The sequence below is a fragment of the Trichogramma pretiosum genome, unplaced genomic scaffold (assembly GCF_000599845.2).
Source record: "Trichogramma pretiosum strain Unisexual culture from Peru unplaced genomic scaffold, Tpre_2.0 scaffold100, whole genome shotgun sequence".
Classification (NCBI taxonomy): Eukaryota; Metazoa; Arthropoda; class Insecta; order Hymenoptera; family Trichogrammatidae; genus Trichogramma; species Trichogramma pretiosum.
This window is the reverse complement of record NW_019640801.1, coordinates 175,145-201,880: the sequence shown is the minus strand read 5'-3', so window position 1 is coordinate 201,880 and position 26,736 is coordinate 175,145. Positions and strand designations below refer to the sequence as shown.

At 32.5% G+C, this 26,736-nt stretch overlaps 1 protein-coding gene across 6 annotated transcripts; it reads left to right on the top strand.

Moving 5' to 3' along the window:
• Positions 1 to 1,370: 1,370 nt before the first annotated feature.
• On the top strand, positions 1,371 to 25,021 carry LOC106648229 (dynamin). 6 transcript variants are annotated; one of them, XM_014364989.2, is made up of 18 exons: positions 1,371 to 2,118; positions 4,019 to 4,092; positions 8,726 to 8,875; positions 9,281 to 9,484; positions 9,560 to 9,752; positions 9,826 to 10,035; positions 10,632 to 10,831; positions 10,900 to 11,045; positions 11,113 to 11,270; positions 14,173 to 14,344; positions 14,438 to 14,683; positions 15,140 to 15,151; positions 15,691 to 15,897; positions 15,978 to 16,153; positions 16,268 to 16,273; positions 16,442 to 16,642; positions 19,149 to 19,265; positions 24,148 to 25,021. In XM_014364989.2, the coding sequence occupies exons 1-18, from the start codon at positions 1,955 to 1,957 to the stop codon at positions 24,209 to 24,211; spliced, it is 2,700 nt and encodes an 899-aa protein (XP_014220475.1). In that variant the 5' UTR covers positions 1,371 to 1,954; the 3' UTR covers positions 24,212 to 25,021. The 6 variants fall into 6 exon arrangements, with proteins under 6 accessions (XP_014220475.1, XP_023314531.1, XP_023314527.1 ...); XM_023458763.1 differs by lacking the exon at positions 15,140 to 15,151; XM_023458759.1 differs by lacking the exon at positions 16,268 to 16,273.
• The last annotated feature ends 1,715 nt before the right edge of the window (positions 25,022 to 26,736 follow it).

Genomic DNA, 26,736 nt, shown 5'->3' with positions numbered 1-26,736 from the left:
TTACAATTTGTCATTACTATAGGATAGTATAGTAACTTAATAGATGGACAAGCTTCCAGAAGCTAGATGATTGATTACTTTAATGGTTGTTCAAAAATAATATTCAATAATTATAGCGGTATTTTTATTTAACAGTAAAATATCACGAGCTCATTAAATAGTAACGATAATTTAATATAATCAAATAATTGTCAGCAATTGTTCGCGTACTAGAAATCTGTTCATCTGTTTGGTTGTTTACCCAATGGAGTACATGTAAGTTCAATGTAATGCGAACAGCAGATCGATTTACAAGTTTCGGAGCAGTTTTCCTTTTTTTCAATTCCACGAAGCTCATAGAGATTACATTTATAGGTACTTGGTCGACGGCGAGGGCCATTTACTACAACAATACATTAGGTCGTTGCAGGTTTTTTTAATGCGAGCTATCAACTGAAGCTACTTTCTATTTTCGTAGGTCAATTTGTAATATTGTCGCGCACATGCCAGACGACCCACGGCCAGCTTCCAGCTACATTCTGCCGCGCATTGCAGTTTCGAGTTTCGACGCGTGTTACTTACTTTTGTTCGGTGCTATCGATCGGCACCGACTTGGCCGCGCGTTCGTGTGTTCATCATAACCTCGTAGAATCGATGTCACAGACATGAATCGTGTTATCATCCATTTTTCAGATAGCTTTGCGCACACTCCATACTTTTTATGTATGCGATCGTAAAATTCTATCAACATTTACTCAATCAACCGCTTCTGCATTACTTATCTATCATTACAGAGCATCTCGCAATTTTAACAATCTTGTATGCTTCATTCGAAAGCTCTAGTAGCATTTACATAAAAGCCAATTCCAAGCTGAAGCATAATGTTCGAAGCATAATGTTCGAAGCAGAATCGACCTTAAATCAACTTGCTTACGAAATTCGGAGTGGCGACTCCAAAAACCCGAGTTGGAACTTGCCGCCCAAAGAAAATGAAGCCAAAGCGTCAACGATCTCGACTAACTTCTGGCCGTACAGAAAACAGGGTCTACCCTATACATCATATAAGCCAAAACAAGTAGTCCGTGTAGAGAGTCGCGCGGCCGAAAACATCGTGTGCGTGAAAATTGTATGTGAAAGAAAGAGAAAGAAGGAGAAGTAGCAACGCGCGCAACTCGGGCTCGGCTGCTAACTCACTGTTAACTTGATGCTTGCTTCACGTCGCGAAGCAAGTCAAGCGCGTGAGTTGTCTCCATCGCTGGCACGCTGCCTTGCGAGCGAGAGGCATCTAGCAAGAGCGAATGTATAAGCTATTGCAGAAAGTCGACTGCGTGCGCAGACGCAAAAGGTTGGGGAAAATTGTATACACACACACACACATATGACACAGACACACTACGTAGTCGTCGTACTCATTCTCGCCGCGGCTCGCTCGCGCTTTCGGAGTCGCGATTCGCGGAGCCTCGATCGCTCGTTTTCCGAGTCTGAACTGCTGCTGTCTGTCCAGCGCGACCGAGCTCGTCCTTCGCGATTGTCCGAGCCAGCTCGTCTACCTGTGGGGACCCCGAGCTTCTGAAAAATGCCTAGCTGATACGCCCTGGATTATCCACCATTCGTGCTCGAGCATCTACTGCTGGTCGTGCAAAAAAAAACGGCCATTTTGCGCCCCCTTCACCTCTCCCAAGCTCCCTACGCCTCCCACCTTCTCTATATATCGAACAAGAGGAGACTATCTGATACGAGCGCGCAGCGGTAGTCAGCAGCAGCAGCATTAACAAGTAACAAGCAGAGGTCGGACCAAGTGTTCTCGAAGGAGGACCTGAACTTCGCCGAGAAGCGCTGAAATCCACTCGCTGTTATTGATGCTGTAACGAATATTAGTGTGTGCTGGTCTGGAGAACTAGTGCGCGCGTGTGTGTGTGCTGCCAACGAGCCAAAGTGATAAGTGTCGATTATTTACTAATAAATAGTTTCCACCATGTCGGGCAATACGGGAATGGAGCAGCTGATTCCGATCGTGAACAAGCTCCAGGATGCGTTCACGCAACTCGGAGTCACGATGCAGCTCGACCTGCCTCAGATTGCCGTCGTCGGTGGTCAGAGTGCAGGAAAGTCATCTGTCCTCGAGAACTTCGTCGGAAAGTAAGTGTAATGCATGAGACAGCAGCTATCGACCATTATAGAGCTTGTAAGACTCGGCCGTGCGCGTAATAATGCCTCCTCGATCTCCCATGCGACCATGCCAAACTACGCTTCTGCTTTTCATTTATGATACGATGATGACGATGTGGCTCCAAAGGATGCGAGGCGTGTGATACAGTGCAAGGAGGCCAACTGACTTGGCAAACTTCAGTCTCTACTCCCTCTAGCTCAGACTGATCAATACTTGTTAGGGAAGTTTGATTATTCTTCAAACTGTACAGCTGATGCATCTTGCTACATTCAACATACTCTTCTTAATTTATCAGTTTTTAATGTTTTCTTTTTACTTGATGTTTTTCAGTTGGAATTATCAATTGTCTGATATAACCATTTATTTTTGACTACCATTTTCTGGTTCACTGCTAGGTCAAATAATCTTGCAGCTTGTATTGATTTATTGACTTTTTTATTATTACCATCTGTATGTTTTAAAACTTTCGATGCCAAAGTATGAGAGATTTTTACCGCTTTTAATTATTTAACAATGAACTGAATAAATGAATCATCGATGATTCACTATCATCAGAACAATAAAACAGATATTCATGCAAGGTTGTTTGCAATATCAAATATCTAAACAATTAGTGATTGTTTTAAAAATAACAGGTATTTTTAAAATGTAACAGAAAACCTTTTTATTGATTTTCTATTATATCTTTGTCAAGTCCCAAAAACTAAAGAATTCTCATTTACATATGTAATGTTCCATGTAGTTTGAAAAAATGAATAAGGTTATCATTCAAATCTTCAACATTATTATCATAATGCTTTCTGGAATAATATCCAAAAAAAGGTTCGGACCAGTTTCTATTTTTGTTCCAATGGAATTACCCGTTAATAAATCAGAGTATCAATGTATCTATGTCTTTATGTGCTTGGGTGTACTATGTCTTTGATAAAAAATTATCATTTGATTTCAAATAACCCACATGACTAAATTAAAATTAAATTAACATTAATCTGTTTTTTTGTGTTCAATATTTTTACAAAGATAGATAACTATACTATCGAAGAAGTTATTCTTGATTTCCTTTGTATTGAAATTAGATTAATTTTACTTTAGCAAAAACAAAGTAAAGTTATGACAGTTTATTTTGTAACTAGAAAAAAATGCCAATTTTATTAAATATTTGGTTATAACTATCAGTCACTTCTCGGTTTTACTAGATGTATTTGATAAAAATTTTACATACTTTTTCATTCTATAACTGGTGTTATCAAAAAATGTTTCATTATAGAATTAATAGTTATTGCATACTAACAATCACAATCGTAGTGACTCTAATAGTGTGTGGACGTGGTTACAACGATCCATTCTTCTCATTTGTCTTTGCCGATGTCTTGATAAATTCGATTCAAAGGTAATATAATTCTATTTGATCTTTGGAACTCGTCATCGTCGCCAATGCAACTGATCAAGTGCAACATACTGCACTGCATCTCGCATTGTGGACGATCTTTCAAGCCTATGAATGTATCGATCGATAATCGCGCATGCAAAGCGCAGCCGGAAAATACATGAAAGTCTCGTGCTTTAGTGAAGCAAACAAGAGAAATTTCACAACACAAGTTTAGAAAAGGAAGAAAGGAAAATAAAAGAATGTGTGTGATATGCAATGTCGCATGTGCGTGTGGTACGCGTGCATAATACCTTTTGATAAAATTACCGACTAACAACCAAGGATGAAAGATTGGTCTTGTAACTGTAAAGCAGTACATATTTATGAACAAATTTTTAAGATGTGTGTGAGGTGGATCGAGCGCTACGAAAGTAAAAATAAAAATGTTTCCTACAAAATTGATCTCATTAAATTTGTCCTCTTTTTTTTGTTGTCAACAGGGATTTTCTGCCCAGAGGCTCGGGTATCGTTACCAGACGACCTCTCATCCTACAGCTGATCAACAGCATGAGCGGTAAGTACGAAATGACAACTGGAAAGCGTCGATTTAGTTTTATCGTCGAACACAGCGCGTCTTTTTCGCGGATAAAGAGAAAATTTTTCCATGTCTCGCGACTTGGCGCATAATTCAGAGAACAAGTGCTGAAGTCATTGATCGATTCAATGCAAAAAGAAAATCATTGCTGGCACCGCCTCGCTCTCGTACATGATTATCGTATGGACACGGCATGATGCAGGCCTAGATAAAGGTTATATATCGTTTACAAACAGCCGTACTCTCGACTCGTGCTCTTTCTCTCTCTCTCTTTCTCTGTTGCGCGCATTTTGACAATTGGTCTTGCATCGTTCAGTGTGGGAGCTGATAAAGCACTACTGCTCGATGCAGCTCGCTCTTTGATACCTGATCAATTGCGCTGTAATAATCAACGAAAAAAAATCTCTCGCACGAGGAATTAATAATTTCTATGTTTACAAGGCATTCGCGCTGCCAACTCATGGTTGCTCGTTCAAAATGACTCGCTCGTTGGATTTAATTTATTTTCGGGCGTTGAACACGTGGCCAGACCGAGGCAACTATTCCGAATTGAATCGATATCGAGATGGAGAAAAAGACTAGAAATACGGATAAACGAGCGAGCGGGTGGGAGCATAAATAATATCGAGCGATTCAGTTTGTCATGTGCTCTACGACTCACAATACAGCATTCTCACGCGCGCACTCGAGACTCGACTCGACTCGCGTGCTAATCAATATAACGAATAAAGCTGCTTTCGCCCCCGCACGCTCCGCAGGTAAACCTGCGAGGGAACTTGTAGCGGCTCGTTCATTTCTTTGAGTTGCTCTATGCAGTCGCGCGATCCAATCGCATGCGAATCTGACAAACGTGTCATTTGTCGCGTTTTCTTACGGTTCTGTTTCTTTATCTCTCTCTCTCTCTCTCTCTCTCTCTCTCTCTCTCTCTTACGTGTGCGTAAAATTTCAACAAATCTCTGTGCGCTCTTATCGTCCGTGCAGACGACGATATCGCTTGGTTTGCGCGAGGAAAAAAGAAATAATGTCCCAAGAGACGTGGACGTGATTACTCAATGACGAGAACATCAGACGTGACATGATTAGCGCCAATTGATGAGACCTTGTCTGTTAAAAAAAATATAATAATTACTTATAAACACGGCTACATACGTATACGCACACACAAGCATTAACCCCAGCGCGCGTTTACTCCTGATTTAAATTTGTCAACTTTCAGACGCGCCACTGATTTATCCAAGCTCACGAAGCTTTTGGGTGACAGTACCAGTGTCCGAATGTACATTTTTTATAATGAAATTTTAACGAACCGAGGCTTTTACCATCCACATGGAAAAATTTAACATAAAAGTTACTCAGAACTTTAATTGACATGGATGAAAAGTTTGAATTTGCCCAATTTTGCTGTAAGCGATGGTGTATGTATGTGAGCTGTATCGTCACGAATAGAGCCATTAAGTGAAATTATCAAGTATACGTGGTCAGAAAAAGGAGCGCAAGTTTCTTTTAACTCGAGTTACGTCATAATGCACGGTTGTAATTATGAGCCGTGATGCAGAATAGTACTCGAGAACGAGTGAGCTTTTTTATGAATATGGAAAGAGAAACATGAGCTTGAACGTGCATTATAGTAATGAAGTAGAATTTTATCTACTCAAACGAATGTGGAGCATAGCTAATTGAAAATATCTCTTTTTTTATATGGAGAGTGGAGCTTTGTAAATGTTTTAACAATGCAAACTCGACCTCAGTACGAATCCGAATATAAAATGAATTTGAACATTTTCAGTCCGGATGATTATCTTATATACCTTGCAGATTTTGAAATCACGAGATTGTATTGAATCGAAACGGTAACATGTTTAAAATTGATGAAAGCTACATATCACCAGCTCTGAGTTTTATTCGAGTGCAATAATTATTCATTCATGAAAAAATCTCGCAAGCTCAAAAGCTATAAAGTACGAAATTCAATAATGTAGTGCACGCTCTCATAAGGTAGTGATTGAAAAACTGTTGCAACAAACGAGCAAATTCCATTACTATTACGCTTTTCATCGACTGATTGAACAATTTCTCGCGGACATTCAATGTAGCTCTCGATGTACTCTGTAGCCAATATAGTCTATAAAAAATTCCTCGGGAACGTCTTCGAATCGATTAAAGAAAAAACTATCGTTCGCTCTCATTTTTCTCGCGATCTTTGAAAAAATAGAAGAAGAAAAACAATTGACCGCGGAGAGTCGCGTGTCACTCGCGATCACCAACGCTACAATGATGAGAAAAAAGCTCGCAAGTAAAATTCGCGCGTGCTCAGTGCGCGACGTGCTCTCTTTTCATCCCCGCGCACGCGTGCGGGCGTATGCTTCGTCTGTCTCTGTTCCATCTAGGTCAAGAGCAATTCTCTTGAGCGGTGATAGCGACTCTCCCGCGCACCAGCAGCAGCGCCCTTGCTTCTTTTAATCGTATAGTCATTTCTTTTTTTCTCCCTCATATATAAATCTCTGTCTCGGTCGCCCAATCGTCAAATTAAATCAAAATATAATATGATAAGTTGGCCAAAGCATAATAATTTGACAATCAAAACGCAAGCAAAGGTTTTTACGCGTTGTAATAGATGTTAATACACACAAAATAATCGAGCACTCACGTTGTATTGTGCTTGTCTCACGTTTGACTTTAAATATGTATTACGATTACGTACGTGTATGTGTCTCAGTGTGCGCGGGTCAATAATGTCCGCGCAGCTACCCCCTTGTTGCAGGCGCCTTTGCGCTGCACGTGATATATATGTACACTTTTATCACGTGTGCACATATATACGCGCGTCGTATAGACGGGGCCAAGTCTCGAAAATAAACGCTTCTCCATATCGGAATATCGAAATTTGATATGGGGTGGCTTCTACATCCGACCTATCTCAACTATATATTTGTCGATGTTAGAATTTATGAAATGACACAGATGACACTTGAGATGAGAACAACCGTGCAGAGGGAATGGACGCTCGGACGAGAGGTTGAAAGTTAAACCCATATTGATCGTGTGTTGAGGATTTAGACTGCATTTGTGTCAGAGGCGTGCTTTACTGTAGCAAATATACACAAACTAGAGCTTGAGAGACCTTGAGAATCTCCACTGAACGAGATAAAAAGACTAGCGCGTATTTACGAACTATGACTTTCCATATTATGCTCGATATGCTCGATTCTTCGATTCGTTTAAAGAAACAGGTCCCAATATCTATAGCTTTTTTTGTACCTAGCATTATTTTACATGCCTATGACTGTTTCAGAACTATTTATGTTTTGTGCCCAAATTTGAATACATTTTCAATTTTTTTACATCTTATTTAGCACATGTGCAAAGTATGAAGTTTAAATCGATCACGATACACGATGCAGTGTTGTTAATTTACGCAGCGATACATTCTATTACAAATGTAAGCTCGGTTGATATAGCTTTATCTGTTGCAAGTATACATTTCCTTTCGATTGCGAGCGGCTATTATTTATATCGCAACTATTAAGAGAAACAATCGCTAAACAAGTGCATCGTAAAATTGCTTATTAAATCTTGTAATAGTAACTTATACATGAAAATATACTGTTTATGTGCACAATGAACACATGTAGCTCCTCTTATCGATTCATTCTAATGTAGCTCTTGAAAAAGTTACTATTCGACAATGGTAAATAAAGCTCATAGCCCTACCAAATATTTTTTATTTTCAACGCGTGATTCAAACAAAAAACAAAAAAGGAAATGCCTTTAAATAACGATTTATTTGTATGCATTATTCAATTTTCACGCAACGACCACATTAACTGAAAATGTCTCGAACACATTTCTTTATTTATTCGTATCACGTACACAATATAATTCAGCTTCGTTTGTAACTATAGTGAAATTCAATAAAACCCAAATAAATGATATCCGTGAATATTTAATCGATATTTATTTCTCATAATGTTCTTGTTAAGACGTTACCAAAGAGTTATCAATGAGGCAAATAATGCGTTTACAGTAGAAATGATTTAATTCTTGAAACTAGCTAGTATGATTATATTTTGTATGCCACACAAATGTGTTACAATTTTTTAATATTAAAGTAAAAGTCATCCGTGACATAACAAGAAAGTATTGTCCTGCGCGTTTATCAGTGCTCGAGCGTGAAAAAACTTTCCAAGCTTTACATGGAAAATCTGCCTCTCTCATGCGTCAGCATAAATATTCGCCCGATAAAGCATCGTTTTCTTGACGAGTAGTCTGTTAACGTGACATTTTTCTACAATAAAAAATGAAAATAAAAAATCGACTGAAAAAATATGATCTTCGTCGGAGGCTGTAGAGCAAGCATTACATTTATGCTTTTCTCCTGACTAGTGTACGCGTGGTGGATGTCCGTTTCGCGTTATCGAGCTGCTTCCTGCGCAAACGAGCGAGGCATGGGTAACATAGTCACACAAACACACACGCGGGTAAAAACGATAAGTAGGAAATCGAGTTCATTGCCATCGTCGCTCGTGGCGGATTAATCGTAAAAGAGAGAAAATAATCCATTCACTAATTTCATGCAGCGTTGAAACCAATCCTACTTATGTTTGTTTTCCAGAATGGGCCGAATTTCTTCACTGCAAAGGAAAAAAATTCGTGGATTTCGATGAAGTTCGGAAAGAAATCGAGGCAGAGACGGATCGAGTTACTGGAAGCAACAAAGGCATTTCCAATTTGCCTATCAATTTAAGAGTTTACTCACCCAATGGTAAGATATTTCACCACGACTTTGAGTGTGAACAAGTACATTTCATTGGACAATAACTAAAATGAGTATTATGGTCCTGTAAAAAGCAACGTTTTGGGTCATCGCGAACTATTGATTAAACCTTATTCGCTCTTTTCAATACAAAGTCAATTTTTGTAAATGACTGCAAAGCCAATTTTAACTTGAAGAATATACGTTTTTATTTATAAAATATTCCGGCATTCAAACTGAAATAACTTGAAAACAAAATTTGTTTTCTTTAAAATTATAGGTATTGTTTAATACTTTTAAGTAGCATTTTTATTAACTGAATAGTCAAATTTTTCAATCAATAGTTACTAATAACACCTTTATTTTAAATCATCTGAGATATTAATGACTTTATGTTTCTTAATTTAATTGCAGTGTTGAACTTGACTCTAATTGATTTACCTGGATTGACAAAGGTGCCAATCGGCGACCAACCAGCCGATATTGAGGCTCAAATCAAAGGAATGATCTTTCAATTCATCAAGCGTGAAAACTGTCTCATCTTAGCTGTCACACCTGCGAATACTGATTTAGCAAATAGCGATGCTCTTAAACTTGCCAAGGAGGTCGATCCCCAAGGTATGTTCTTTGATTTCGATTAGATGCACCAAGCAAAAGCTAGATTGGTAATGATTTAATTTCTTGGATTTTTAGGTGTGCGTACCATTGGTGTCATTACTAAGCTGGATCTTATGGATGACGGTACAGATGCTCGAGATATCTTAGAAAACAAATTGTTGCCCCTGCGAAGAGGCTACATAGGAGTAGTAAACAGAAGTCAGAAAGATATCGAAGGTCGCAAAGACATAAGAGCAGCTCTGGCAGCAGAGCGCAAATTCTTTTTGAGGTAAATTGCACTTTTTAACAAATATTACTGTTATTCAGATAGAATAAATTTTCATGAAATTATAATTCCACAGTCATCCATCCTATCGGCACTTGGCGGATAAATTGGGTACTCCATACCTTCAGCGCGTTCTTAATCAGCAGCTGACGAACCACATTAGGGATACGCTACCGGCATTGCGAGATAGACTGCAAAAGCAACTTTTAGCCCTTGAAAAGGATGTCGAGCAGTACAAACACTTCAGGCCGGATGATCCGGCTATCAAAACCAAAGCCATGCTTCAGTAAGTTATTTATCAGAAAAATCTACTCGATATTGCAATAACGTTAATATCACGCAACCAGTGCACCTGTAGCATTCATTTATTTTTCTATCTTTCTTTTTCTCATGATATTAATTATTTTGTGGGTGGAGGGTCCTGAAAGTTACATCATTTTTTATTTTACAGATTATATTACAAATCAATACAAATGTTTTTGTAGGTATTCTTATTTTCCTTATTGTGGGTGCCCTCTAACCAGTTGTGTGCTCAATAGCATGAATTATTTTATTAATTATATTTGATTGCATTACTTTTACGAGTAAAACACGCATGCCTAGAAGCGCTATAGATACTTAATTAGTCAAACGCTTGAAACAATGAAAATACACACTTCGATTTTATTAGCCATGATTTGCAAAATTTAACATTAATTAAAATATAGCCAATTGAACACGCAACCAATGGTGAATCCAGAATAAGGATATAATTATTAATCTAATACATTTCAAAATATACTTAGTGAAAATCATTATTGTTCATCATGGCTCTCTACCCTTAACATTAACAATAATTATACGATACTCTCTTTACTCGACTAAAAGTAAGTCATTTTTAAGAATGATTCAGCAACTTCAATCAGACTTTGAGAGAACTATTGAAGGTTCCGGTTCAGCTCAAATCAACACTATGGAGCTAAGTGGTGGTGCAAAAATCAACCGACTATTCCACGAACGTTTTCCATTTGAAATAGTCAAAATGGAATTTGATGAGAAGGAATTGCGAAGAGAAATTGCTTTTGCTATCAGAAATATTCATGGTTCGTAAATAACTGAACTCAAACTATAATTTTAACTTTTGACAATGACACGTAATTGTGCATTACAGGTATACGTGTTGGTCTTTTCACTCCCGATATGGCTTTTGAGGCTATCGTCAAGAAACAAATTAATAGGCTAAAAGAGCCTAGTCTCAAATGTGTCGATCTAGTCGTACAAGAACTCAGCAACGTTGTTCGTATTTGTACTGACCGCGTGAGTTTTGAACTATTTGTTTTTTTTTCATGCTAACGCATTCCCTTAACAATTAATTTCTATTCAGATGTCAAGATATCCCAGACTTCGAGAAGAAACGGAACGTATCATCACCACCCATGTAAGACAACGAGAGCAAATGTGTAAAGAACAACTTATACTGCTGGTAGATTGTGAACTAGCATATATGAACACTAATCACGAAGATTTTATTGGTTTTGCAAAGTAAGTCAACTTTAGTCTATTATTATCAAATTAAATATGAAAATATTTTGACGTTGATTACTCGATCATATTGTATTTATACTAAATTCTTAACCAGTAGTAATGCACATATCGACGCTCTTTACAAAGAGTAGCACATTTATAAGTTAATTTAAATGGAAAAGTGCTACTACTCGTAAAGAACGTCGATATAATAATTTATTCGTAAGAGTATATTTTTTACATCCATATTAATTTGCTCAAATGAGAAATCCCATTTTATTTATTTTATTATTTAAATCGAATTTACAAGATAATTTTCACTGAAATAATTACGGCGAAGTTTATAATTTTAAGTTTTACAAACAACTCAAATAGTTCAGCGAAACTTATTTTCTTGAATTTTTAAAAATTACAAGCTCAATTATTTTTTTTTTAAATGCTTCATAGCATGATTGTTCAGATATATAGAATATATATTTATATATATATTCATATATTCTATATTATAGGATATATTTCATAGGATGACAAGAGAAAAAAATCGATGAAAAAATTAGAACTTATTATTGATAATTTGCGCACATTGGACTTGCATCTTTGCTTAGTGGCAATTGTTTCACAAAAAAAAATTAAATTTGTGCAGCACTACACAAAATCCTCGCACAAACTTTTCCTTCGGCTATATGATGCATGCCTTGCTAAGGCCACTGTAGACATCTCTGACCTCACATTTGCTCTCGAAACTTTTTTATTATAGCATAAATAGATTGCACATTTCTTCCAGCATTAATTTACCTTTTTTATTAGTAATAATTATTTCGTTTATTTTTTAAATAAGTTTCCCTTTCCCTATCCCATTTTTATGTAGAATTTTACTTTGCTATTTTTTCTCTTAGAAATGATTTGCTAAGAATTCTCTAATATAAACTATATATGAACTTGAAGAGATATTGTTAAAGTCATGTTTTGTTTATAATATAATAAAAATACGATGCGTATTTTTTTCAAGTTCTTTTATGATATTTAAATATTTAAAAAAATATTATTATGAATTAGAAAATGTAAATACAAAGGTAATAAGCCCATGCATTGAAGTTAAGCAATATTATATGTATAATGAAATATTAAAACATCCTCAGTCCAGAAAAAGAACACGAGATAAATTCAAAATTGTTGAGAAACAATAAAAACTCTTCTTTTTCTGAAAAATATTTTAAGCAGCATATGATGATATTCATGCTTAATCAATCGGGACTTTGATTATAAAATATACATAAATCATCGTGTCTTTTTCACTGATCATTGTCTCACTTTATCATGTCAATCTTTCTATTTTCATTGCCCATGTTGTACTTCACAAATAAAAACAATGATTTAATTACACCGGCAGCGCGGCAGCCAGTAGCCATAATGCAAGGTAAGAGAGCCGATTAAACGTGCATCAAAAGTCGGAAAGTTTTTCATTGCAATATATTTTTAATTTTGAACCTTTGTTTGGTTTTTGCATACATATGACTTCACCTCTCATCATACTCAAAAACACTTATGTATATATATTCCTTCAATTAAAATAATTGGCTGATTATTCCAATTCTAGTTCATTTACTTTCATTTTTTCAAATAATTATTCTTTAATTATTATCAATTTTGAGATTGAAAAAATATTTACCAATGATATGTTTTTATAAGATGTATGATGAGTTTCCTTATGAGTTGTTGAACATTTGTTTGATTTATACCTAGTAAATTTGGGTCTTACATTTATAGTGGTTAGGTATTTCAGATCTCGTTATTTTTAGACCATTATTTTTATTTAATATCACATACTGTTTTTTTATCCTATATATATTTTGATTCATTTTCATTTATCCTGAGTTTACAAATTTTCGTATTATGCGTGTTTATTATATTATATTACATTTTGTGCAGCTTAGGTGTACATTACATTTTTTCATTTGAGTGATTTACTTACCTTTTTTCTCCCAAATCCTACACTCGGAATATCGAAAGCACTATATTTATTTCAAACAAGTACAATATGCTATTTGCCAATTAAGTATAAAAATGTGAAATTTCTGCTTTCGATATTTATATATGATAATCAAGCACGTACGTATTTGAATATAATTTACAACTTAGAGAAGTAAAAACCTTTCTCTAACACAATACACACATAACTGCTTTTTAGTCAAATATTTTATTTTCGTTCTTGAAATATTAATGATTATATAAAAAGTCCATAAAATCATATCAAGATAAATAAAGTTAACCATGAAAAAAAATTAATTTGTTGAGCTTGCAATAATAAAATTATTACTACTGCATTGCTATGTCATACGGCACTAAAAAAATCATTGATAAAAATATCCATAAATCTAATGGGTTCAATGAATGATTAAAATATACGAAAAGATTAAACTGAGAGTTACAAAATACAATTCTGTAACTCGAAAAACTCTACATGATCTTTCGAGTGTGGTCTGATAAAGCTTTAATGCAGCTTTATGGCATGTAGCAATTCGTTATGATGGTCCGATACATGATTGGCCTTTCATAGATTCGTATACAGCCCCATTATGTATCTGGCTATAATCTACTCCTACTATCGCTAAATGCAAACATATATAAATAAAAAAAAATAGTATATATCTCATTAGAATAATGAACTACGAACGCGTGCGTGTGTTCATTTTTATCCAAGTTTTTCAATTATTATTATATATGATTGCTATTTTTGAGCTTACATTTATAATTGTGTATTTGAAAGATCGCAGCAGTCGCATTTGATCGAACTTATATTTTCTTATTAATTTATTTTCTCAAAATAAAAAAACAAAGCATCCGTTATAACATACTTCTATTTTTCTTATCATAGAGAAGCAGTGAATTTTCATGGTTGGTAACGTTCTTTCTGTTGCAGTGCTCAACAATCTTCGGAGAACGCCGTAAAGGCCGGCAGACACACTCTTGGTAATCAGGTCATTCGCAAAGGTTACATGTGCATACATAATCTCGGTATTATGAAAGGAGGCTCAAAGGATTACTGGTTCGTTTTGACCTCCGAAAGCATTTCATGGTTCAAGGATGAAGAGGTACATTTGATAACTTTAAGTTAATTGTGCTTCAATTTTGCATTTGAAATAAGATAAACTTTACTTTCCTATTTTTTTCCTTTTTTTTTACAGGAGCGAGAAAAAAAGTACATGTTACCATTGGATGGTTTGAAATTGCGTGATCTCGAGCAGGGATTCATGTCACGTCGTCACCTTTTTGCGCTCTTCAATCCCGAGGGTAGAAACGTATACAAAGATTACAAACAACTCGAGTTGAGCTGCGAAACACAGGATGATGTCGACTCATGGAAGGCTTCCTTCTTGCGTGCTGGAGTATACCCTGAAAAATCTACAGAACAAGCTAACGGTGATGGAGAAGTAAGTTTATTTCATTTTTGTCTGTTTCAATTATTTTTCAGCAAGTAAACATACCGGAATAAAATTTTTAAACGTAATAATTTTAATAACATTTAAAATTTTTATTAAGAAAGTGTAATGATTAATTATTGTACTGATGCTAAAAACGATGAATTATCATGCAGTGATAATATTATTTTCTTATTTACATATTATAGGATCTGATGCGGAATATCAAAGTAACTAAAAATGATTTTATTTAATTTTGTTTGATGAATAATCAAGCTTTGGTTTAATTTACTAAACTAATTGAGAAAAATTATTTTTATTTCAAATCTCGTACATTCTTTAAATTCCACCTTGTTTTTATACCTGAAACAATTTGATGGTTTATGATTTTAACACCGTGTGTAGAAGACTTTACCATTTTATTAATACAATATTCGTCTTTATTTTTTTAACTTGTATCATCTAAAGGAGGGATATGAGGTTCGTACAGATCGGTAGCTTTTGAAATATTTTTCAAGCCATTTTTATATTCCACACCTTACAATTGACAGACAATAATACCATAAAGTATTAACTGCACATGCATTTAGCACAGTTCATCGTTCATCAACACGATAATATATTTATATGTATAATTATACAATAAAAAACAATTTTCAGATTTGTAGCTACTTTTCGTATAAATTTTCAGCTAATTTAGTGACAATTTTTATGTAGTCCGCCTTTGTGAAGTGATTTATGAATAGATCATTCATCATTGCATTGATGTTTTCGAATTAATTATATCAAGGTCAACTAATTTAAAATTGAGTAAGATTGAGTTTATTTAAATTATCGCAAAAGCAAATATTTCCTTAGAAATAAAATAATTAAATTAATAAAAAATTTAGAATTATATTTTCACTGATAATTAAATATAAATTCAACATATTTTAAGATTATTGTTCTTTTTTAGATTAGTTGACTTTTTTGATAAAAAAATATTAATCTCCGAAAGTTTAATATTCGTTATTTCTTAGGGTGGAAGTGAACCACAATCTTCCATGGATCCACAACTGGAAAGGCAAGTAGAGACCATCAGAAACTTGGTTGACTCTTACATGAAGATCGTTACAAAGACCACTCGAGATTTAGTTCCAAAAACTATTATGCATCTCATTATAAACAATGCCAAAGACTTCATCAATGGTGAACTCTTAGCTCATTTGTATGCCAGTGGAGATCAAGTATGTTTTATTGAATCTTCAATGCTACAAAAAATTTTTATAATTTATTAAATTTATTTTTTCATAATCAACATTTGCAGTCTTCTATGATGGAAGAATCTCCGGAAGAAGCTCAAAAACGCGAAGAGATGCTTCGCATGTACCATGCTTGCAAAGAGGCTCTTAGAATTATTGGTGATGTTTCAATGGCTACTGTTACAACACCTGTACCGCCACCCGTTAAAAACGATTGGTTAGCAACCAGCGAAAATCCAAGGTAAAAAAATCCACCCTTTACTTCTTTAACCATTTTTTCAGTCCTTTCACTAATTTTTTCATTTTTATGCAACTTTTCTACTCTGCTTTTCTCTGAAACAATTTGAATCTTCAGCCTTGGGTAAGATTATTATTTGAATTTTAGAAAGCACCTGCTTATTTCGATTATCACATTATTTAATTTTGCATGCAAACGGATGCACCGTTTAATTAATTGATTAAAAAATGTAATACATACATTACTTGAGTTCCAAAAAAAATCTTAGTTAATTAAAATTTTATTGAGTAGGCTATCACCACCATCACCGGGTGGCCCAGGTAGTCGTCCAAGAAATCAGGCACCACCACCAGCTAGCTCGCGAGCTCCACCACCAGTGCCAGCAGGTGGTGGTAGACCCGCACCGGCGATTCCTAACAGACCTGGACCTGGTGCACCGCCGCCCGGGCGTGGTGCCCCGGGTGGAGGACTACCACCTCCTCTTATACCTTCGTAAGTTCACCTTTGTATTATTATGACTTAAATTTCTTTGTCGTCAATTGATAAAGTCAAATTTTTTATGGTGGTGAAAATCACTTAACATTAGGCCATTATATTCTTAAAATCGTTATAATGTTCAATAACAAAAATTTTAAAAGAATAGTCAATTGAATGATGAATCAATTATAGTTCTTGATTTATTTTAAGAAATTAATGGCAATATGTCACATAACGTTTTTTGAGCGTGTTTACAGTCTTTAATGTTTTTTTTGATAAGCAGATTCAAAAAGTATCATTAAGCACAATAATTCACTTATAATTTTTCTCAGAAATCAATTAAATATTTTCGATGAAGTATAAGAACATTTATAGTCCGTAGATTTTTACATTGTCTTTGAATTTATTAAAATACAACTTACAAGTTTTTTGGTGCTAACTATACTTTTTATTGCAGGCGCCGACAATAAGTCTACGCACTAATACACCTAATTGCTACTAATCCATATAATATTCGTTGCATCTAACTGATAAAAATAAAACCAAAAATAATCGCATTTAAAAAAACAAAAGAACATTTCGGCCACATAAGTGGTTTATTTTTGGCTGCAAATACTTAAGTGTAATGAAAAAAATCACAATATTTCGGTGTCATTGTCGATTCGGGGTGTGCGCTACAATTCAGCAACGAATGGTATAATACGCATTCAATATACACATATCGCGCGATTTTCCGCTAACTTTACGAGAGCATAATGAAATGTATGTTCGAATAATTGATGATGTTATTCATGATAAATCATTCAACACGTTTGCATTTCTTCACATCTCAATGCATATGATATACGTATATATTTATTCAAAATAACGATTATGCACCTGCTTGTTTGAGAGGTCCAAGTAATTGTATTTTTTAAGAGTTATCAAATAATCATAAATTCTATATACTCGCGTGTTTTGTCTGTTAGCTAGCATCACGTTAGAAAATAAAAACAATTTGTGGAGCTTCAATTTCTTTTTTTAAAACAAAAAAAAAGAAACAAGTACAAAGTGTCTTGAGAAATTGAGAGCTCTGCGAAAATAAAGTTCTTGTGCGTACAGCAAGTAGCCTGAAATCTGTAATAATAATCTTATCTCGATTGTCTTTTATCTGTTAGAGAACCGCACACCCCTATCCACGCAATTATTATTTCATTTTTGTGGAATTTTCTTCATCTGATGGCAAAATTTGAGAAACTCTATGAAAAATTTGCACTTTCCGATTTAAAGTGCTTGAATGTTTCGAGGAAAAAAATTTCGGCAAAAAGTATCATTATCTCGTAAATTCACTCATATTTTACATATGAGAGAAATAATTATCATTATATAACTCACACGTTGTATATGATAGCCATGTATATAATTATAAAAAATAAGAACTTAGTTGAGAAATCTTTTTGAGCTTGTATATCACACGATGCAACATCTAACGCTTCTTAACAGCATGACATTTCATTGAATTATAAAAAAATAAAATATCTCAGCAATTTTTTCTTAAAAAAATTTAATAGAGTTAACTGAAATTGCGAGTTTGCGGATGAAGGTTGCGGTGTTGATAAGACGGTAATTTTTTGATCGTCCGACTGAGTCTAAAAAACTTGAATGTATATGTATATATCAAGAATATAGTACAATCGAACATCGAATATTGTATTTTAACTTTGATGGAAGTATTTGTTTTACTTGCTATTTCATTTGTGTTCTTCATGTCAAATCATTCATTATAAAGGTATGAAATGAATATAGAGTGATCGTTTTAAAAAAAGCTGCGTGATGAAGACGTGTCGGTGCCTGCATAATTTTGAATAATTAAAAAAAGAAATATCTAAATGATCCGGTAGTATCGGTAATCTATTATTAAAAATGAAACTACCATCAGGTTGTTTCATGCTTGATTTTAAATAGAATTTGAAATAATTGAAATAATTTGATTTTATCAAAGATATTTTTGACGAGATTATCTTGATGTAATCAAAATTTATTACATTTATTTAAGAAATGAAGGCGATACCTACATTAAAAAACTAGACTTTTTATTTAATGAAAATTCTTAAAAAAGAACACAGGACTGAAATCTTGAAGACAATATTTTATTTATATTTTACGAAAAGTAATGAAAAGATTTTCTATCAATGATGATTAAGTTGTCTATTTATTAGAAAACTTGATACCAATTTATATTTATTTTTCAATTTAGTATGTGTTAGTGTAAGGGCGAGTGATGTAAAACTATAGATCATTTTTAAAACAATATAGATGATTTATGAATATTTTTGCAATTCATTACTATCATTGACATTCAAGAAATCAGTACTGTGATTCCTTATTTAAATATTCTTATAAAACTTAATTCTACGTATTTAACTTTTGCGATTTTCATAAATCGTAATGTATGGAAAAAAGTATCAAAGAGAAAGAAATAATATTTCAAATTGTTACTTTTATAATAAATCTCGTCATACGTGTGTCCGTATGTGTTTAGTCGCGGAGGTGGTGGCGGCATCGGAGCTGGTCTTCAGCAACGGATGACACAGGCAGCGACACAGGCTGCTGTTAATGCCGCTGCCAATGAGCTAATGGATGCTTTCAAGATGAAATTGTAAATTATTACTCTTACATTCTTTATTTATATTATAACTATTTAATTTTATTTTTCTTATCTCATTTGGTATACTTCTTGTACACTATTTTCTTACATTGCGTTGTATTTATGCTATATGAAGGATAAGCGTTGAAATGGAAAAACGGACAATTAACAAAGTTGTCAAGGGTAAAATATTGCTCCTTAATATTTTTGAAAAAAGCAAAGAAGTCCCGATAATTAAAATTGCTTTTATGCATTTAAATGTACGATTAACAGTATTTTATCGCATTTTCTCACTTGGTTTATTTCCTCAGGAACTTCTATTCCCGCAAGACGTTTCTTTTTTATTTTGTGATTCTGTAACAAATAATACTTTTAAGTTTTTCAACTAACACCTAAGCTATATGAATTGGTAAATTTTGAATCAAACATGCAAAGTATTTAACAAATACAACATTCCAAAAACTGTATTATATACGGTATCGTAAATATAAAGCTACTTCTTTACAACAATTAATTTACTATTACGAAAAGTAACACGTTATTACAACTATTTTTGTAATTAAGTTTCATTCTTGATTTAAAATAACTAAAAAGTCAATTATAGATTTATTCAAAAATAAGAATTTGCAAAGAATGGATAATCTTCATTTATCGAAGTTATCAAAAATTAATTATTAGATCTTTTTCGGTATTAAGAAAAACTCGAACATATCAGCTTTTTATTTGATTTTTGAAATATAATTTGAACTTTTGTTTCAAAATATAAATCATATATTGCTTTAATTTTATAATTTTATGAATTGTCCATTTTAACTTGAGAAGATTATAACTAAGCCATACTTGTGTAATGAAAATAATGACCTTTTATCAGAAGAAAAAACTTTTCGAAAAAATGTTTGAATCGAGATAGGAAATGAATAATATCAATGTTCTGGAGTAAACTAAGGTGGTGGGTCATAAAAGCACATATTATATTTAATGAATTTATAAATTCATGAAGCATTGATTGCATCATGGTTCTATTCGTACGAAACATGCGTACAAACTATTCAAACGTTTAAAGAGTATATTATAATATATGATATATAATTATAAAGATAAATGGTGGTGGTTAAGTTATGAGAAATGTGTGTGGTTTCATCGTTTCATTGTTAAGGCTGATGTGTATGTGTACAAGATCGCCTACTAGTTGCAAAATAATGTATTGTATCTATTTATACATTGAAATGAACAAAATAATGAAGTATGAAAAAAATAATTACAATAATGTCGCGGGCCGATTTCCACATATATAAAATTTAAAAACACTATAAGTCGACATTTTTTGCTTTTACTAAAGAACAAATTTTAAATGTCTATGATAATTTTTCTTTTGCCCTACACTACACGCGTACTCGATTCTGTGCTATATCAAAAACAGTAACGAAACAATATGATTTTGCTTAAAATCGCATAAAAGTGATACGAAGAAAAATATTGAAGTAATATTTGCTGTTTGAAATTGGCTTCAAAATAATTATTTTAATACTTTTAGCAAAATGAAAAAATTTTGTTATTTTCATCGTAACATGTTAATGAAAGATCTTGCATGGTGAAAAGTATAGGTTTTATGCAATTTCTGTTTCCCTTTAAGTGTTTGTTAAATTTGAGCATTTTTCTAAAACAAAGAGTAATTTATAATATTTTCAATAGTACCTCGATATATTGTTTTAATTCCATTGCTTATTGTCAATATGAAAAAATTTTATTGGATATTAGAGACAATTTCTTTTGTCATGAATTTTTAATTATATTTTACCAGACCAATTTTTCTTCGTGCAATTTAAAGTGCATTAACGAATAATATCAAAAAGTTGTGCATTTGATACAACAGAAATCAACAAAATAATGTGAAATATATTATAGTAAAATCAACGAAATGTCATGCTGTTTTTAAAATCCTATTTTACTCAACGTGTGACCTATTTCTTTTTTGTGAATGTTGCGTTTTCTGTAAAGGATCATACTTATGCATTCATTATAACTTAAAACATTTGCCTACGAAGTAAAGATTTTCTCAAAAACTAAAACATAAGCAGTGACTAGAGATCAATATAAGATACTGGCTTATCGAGCATAACATTAAGGACGAAAAATCTCATCTTTGATATATATATCGACACATGCTGCACATCATTCGCATTACATACAACGCCTATTAAAAAAAAAATATATATATATATATAAAATATTTAAAAAAATACCGTGAATTTTACGAACGCGTTAAAATGTGTAAAATGTCACAAATTATAATGAAGGAACCTACTTAACTAAATAGTTAGGACGATAATTTTTGTCCAAAATTTTTATCGTTTTCATGAAGTAATGTTTCAATGAGTAATTGAAGCAAATTCCATAATTTTTTGAGAAAATAGTGAATTAAAAGTAAAGGCAACTTAAAATTTGATACATTTTTCGTCTTATCGTTTTCAAATTTTAAACTTATAATGAAGTTGTTGAATATGCATAAATACGTAGCTATTATAAAAAATAAATAATATTGAAGTTGACAAAAATATGTTCTCAGAAATAGGATGTGATATATAGCATAAATAGGGCTTAATTGCATCGATGGCGGCATAAAACAGATTATAATAAAGAGTAATTACAATAGTATAGATTTTAGATCATAAACGCACTGTTAATCGAAAAAAAATTATACTGATGAATATTGTTCCAGATTATAATAATTGCCAAGTTTGTGGAGAAAAATATACTGCAAAACTTTCGTTTCTATAAACTTCCATTCAAAATGTTTTCTTCCAATTGGCTCCAAATTTTGCATAAGATTACGATTAACGAGGCAATTTTGTATCCAGATTTGATTAATATAATATGTGAAAAAATCATATACCGTTTTGTCAACGACAAAAAAATTAATGCACCGTGTTATAGTAAGCCTGTTCAGCACTTGCAAAATCACGAAGCATACATTTTAAAATACAAAACAAGTTAACCAAATTCACGCATACTAAGAGATTAGTGTGGTACAAACAAAAATACTAAAAAGGAAAATTTTAAACTTCTAAAAAAGTCTGCATAGCTCGTTAAAAGAGATGAGATATTCTACAAGTGATAAGAAAAGATTATAAAAGCTCGATCATGTTGAAAACACGTTGAAAAATTCTTCCATCTATAAGAAAAAAACAGCCTTATTGAAAAAGGATCCTATAATTATAGTTGCAATTGCAATGCTTATAAATTTATTGTACAATACACGTTGACTTATATAAGTGTAATTAACGATCGAACCAGACGAAATTCGAATGTTTGTGATGATTCTATAAAGTAAAATAAGCTCAAGAGAAATTAATATCAATTAATCAATCAACTTGAGGAAAAGTATTAGAAAACTTTTTTTTTGAAAAATCGAATATCACTACGTATGATAGAAGAAAGATTTTTTCGATGCAAATCATTAAGAATTATAAAAACCTGAACATATACCCTACGGATTTAATATATCTAAAGAAGATGAGTTCGTTTATCTCTTCTACCTATTTTTCTCAAACAAGCATAAATTCATCTTTGTCGAGTTCAAATATTTTTTCGTATCCACATCAATCAATTAAAATTTCAATAATGAGTTGTCATGATTTATCAATAATAAGCTCTTGTATGATCGAATACAGTGGTAAACACTGCTGAGTAATATTTAATTATGAATCTCATGCCACAGACGTTACTTTATAAAAGTGCTGAGAATAAAACATTTTCAGAAATCTAAAACAACTAAATCAAATAAATAAAGACTACATAATACCAGATAATATGTATCTGTACAAGCGAATTGCAACAGCGACTTTCACCCACATTGAAAATGCGATTTATAAACGATTGAACTGTGTTATTTATGCGCGCAAGAAAGGTACATACATATGAAAAAAATAACACTCATAACACATGCAACAACCCACTATTTATTGCAATATAAATGTGTATATAGAAAATAACATGTTATCATAGAATATATAAATGAAAATAAGATTAACAACAAAAAAATCAAATCTTCTAAGTGAAAACCGGATCTACGGGTACGCATTAGTACGCAATTTTCAATTGATCATTGAGTACTCAATTTTGATCTTAATCGTTCAGTTGAATGAAAAGTATTTGTGAATTTTGCTCGATGTGTGCCTGTTATCCGAATTATTATTCATTACCTGGATAATTTATCCCCAAAATTTCCATTTAAATAATCCGCGTGTGAGAATTTAGATTTATTTTTCTTAACTTGTTATGATTCTTTACTGCTTTATGCTTTTGTTTTTTATTCTTCAATCCGACTGATTTTTAACAATATTATTGTTATTTATCTAAGCCTTTTCACAGAGAAGGCTATACTTTTCTTTTCATTTATTCAAATTTGCTCGAATAAATTAAAATATTGTTAAAATGTTAATTTTACGAAATTTTAAATTATGCTCATACGTATCCGATGTCATGAATAAATCGGATGTAGAGTTGGAGAGTGAGTAAAAGTTCGATATCTTAATTAAGAATGGTTTTATTATTATTTACTTCGATTTTATTTTCAAGTAGATTTGACTCATTTTTATTAATTAGTAATAAAAATTATTGATTAATATCATAATTGAATATTAATAATCCAACCCTGCACTATTTGTAAAAACTCTATTATTATGTTTAAGCCCATTTGTTTCATGCTTCTGTTTTGTTCAAAAAGTATCGCTCACGACGAGATAAAGTTGATATTCAAAAATTTCAATAATTATATTGCCTTTGGAAAATCATATTTATCTCGTCGAATAAGCTCAGCGAGTAAACTTTTTATAACACAATAGTCTTTATTTTAAATCAATAACATACTTATCTTGTAATTGTTGATTTTCAGGCGAGTGGTACCCAATGTTCCCCCGCGAATTCCCGACAGACCTGCACCAGGGCGTCTAAACTGAGAATCATTTTTTTCATTCACTGGAAAATACATTTCTGTACAGCGAGCGTAATAGTGTAATGACTGTGCAAAGGCTGTGGGCAACACTGTTGCATAGACATTACAACGAAGTAATCATATTTTTTGTGACAAAGAAAGCAATAAAGCCAGAATCATTTCGGTATTATCTGCTATAATGAACTTTAAAAATTGTACATATATATTACACATATATTATATAAAAAACAAAAATCAAATGACACATGATTTATTCCAGAACAAACGAAACTTTAAATGTCTCTTCACATTGTTCATTTGCACCGAAAGTGACTTACATTATGTATGTGTATCTATTTTAGATGCACTTTGTCTTTTGCATATAGAGCAAAATGTCATCGCGATATAGGTATTAATGTAGTTGTATAAAATAATATTAATGATCATGCCTAAAATCTGTTATACTGTCCAAGACAACAATCAATTCCGTCGATGAAACAAACTTTTGAATAAGAATTTTATTCAATTAGATGTAATTTTTTTAATTGTACTTTAATCGAAAATAAATATAGAACTTTTAATGTAATTTATTGCGTAGTTAAATTGATATTATAATTTATGTACTGAAAAAATTACGCTGTATACTTTTTCACTGTTACACTTGCGTTGAATGATGTAAAGCGAGCAATAGAGTGGCTAAAGCGAGACAGGGTTCAATCCATGTTTTTTCAATTAAATTTATCGACATCATTACGTATATTTGTGATGCCACATTCCCTATTTGCATGAATGCTATTATTTTACATAGTAAATAAACTTTAATCTCTGAGAAAAAGTACTTTGGTTTTACTTGCAGTAGAGTTAATTTATTATTCCATTAATGTATGATATCAATTCGATTGAATGTCATTGTGTTTTTTTTTTCGCAACCTATGATGAAACTGACAGTATTATAGATAAGGCTTATCTGTAATTCGACCAGTTCAAAGAGGCATGAGCCAAAACAATCTGCCAATTCATCATACTTCAAAACTTTGAACTTTTTATATCTTACTTAACAAAAATTTGAATTATTATTAAATAAAACATATTGACAAATTTGAACGTAAGTTTATACCCAAATATATTTATTCATCGTTCTCGACAGTTACACAAACCCAATCAGCGTATTTATATATTCGTATAACAAATTTTGAATTTTTTTGGTAATTGTTTATAATATTTTTGATTTTTGATGTTATTTTTAAGCAAATACGTATAAACTTTAACCTCAACTAATACAGATTGTAATACCAAATTTGTAGATACAGAAGCAATTATATTGAACTGAATAAGTCTTTTACAGTGTACATACACTGGTTGAAATCATATGATTACGAATCGAATGTGAAACGAATACCCAAACGTAGTGCCAAAATGTACTAAAAAATGTACCCGATGACTCAGAAAACAAAATTATTTTATGATCCTAAAATTGACAACTCATTAAATCAGCATTACTATGAAATAAATCGGTGTTTGGTACAAATGATATTACTTGTATCAATTCGTTGGACGCTGAACAAAATAAATTCTTATTTTTCAAAGATGTGTAAACGTTTTTCATTGATAAATGGTCTATTCAATCTTTATTTCGATTTTATTAAATTTAATTCGAAAAATTACCTATTGTACGATCAACTATTTAATGAAGTAAGCGGATAGAAAAATTTCACTGATAAGGACAAACTTTCGTTATGATTCCGATAAATGAAGGCAAGTGCTAAACATGATAAATTCAGAAAATACACGTGACAACGACCGATTAATTAACTTGGTTCAACAAATTCGCACTCTTTCAAAAATCGTCCATGAATTGCAATATGAAGTAGATGTATTAAAATCCAACAATAGTTATGGTGAAAATTTATCGATCAAAACTGTCGAACAAAATATTAAAAATAAAAATAATTCAAAATCCAATCTGATTGGAAGGTTAAATTTATTTCGTAAAAGTCACCCAACAAAAGAAGAGAATGATGTCAATCCACTTGAAGTAAGTAATGATTTAAAAAAAATAAAAAGAAAAAAAATCGGTGCCATCAATGATTCTCCGAAGCATTACAAACAAAAAATGGAAATATCTAGCGCAATAAAACCGAAAACCGGTATTGAAAATGCCGTAGATGAAAAAAATAAACAAGTATGACATTTTATATTTCAAAGTATTAAATTCTTTGTATGCTTATTTGCACCTTGAATTTTAGTTGGCGAGTAATGATCGTTCAGTGCAAACGAGAAGATATACAGAGCAAGTAATTGACGTTTGTGAATTAGTGAATGCTTTAAAAAATTGTGCACCACAAAATAAAAGACGAGATTTTGAGACGAAAAATTCAAAATTTTATAAAAAATTCAAATCAAAACAAAATGGATGTGAAAGAGATTGTCAATATTTAGAAGAGAATTACAAAAATAAACAAAAAAAGAAAAAATCCACGTCAATTTTTGAAAGGCAAAAAGGCGGTTGTTCTAATAATTGTATGTGTGCAAATAATAATTTAGCCCCGA

Excerpts from the sequence above, each read along its gene's own strand:
- LOC106648229 (XM_014364989.2), top strand. The coding sequence starts at position 1,955 with ATGTCGGGCAATACGGGAATGGAGCAGCTGATTCCGATCGTGAACAAG. Across the intron at positions 4,093-8,725 it reads GCTGATCAACAGCATGAGCG|AATGGGCCGAATTTCTTCAC; the intron begins GTAAGTACGAAA and ends TTTGTTTTCCAG. Across the intron at positions 15,898-15,977 it reads TGTATGCCAGTGGAGATCAA|TCTTCTATGATGGAAGAATC; the intron begins GTATGTTTTATT and ends CAACATTTGCAG.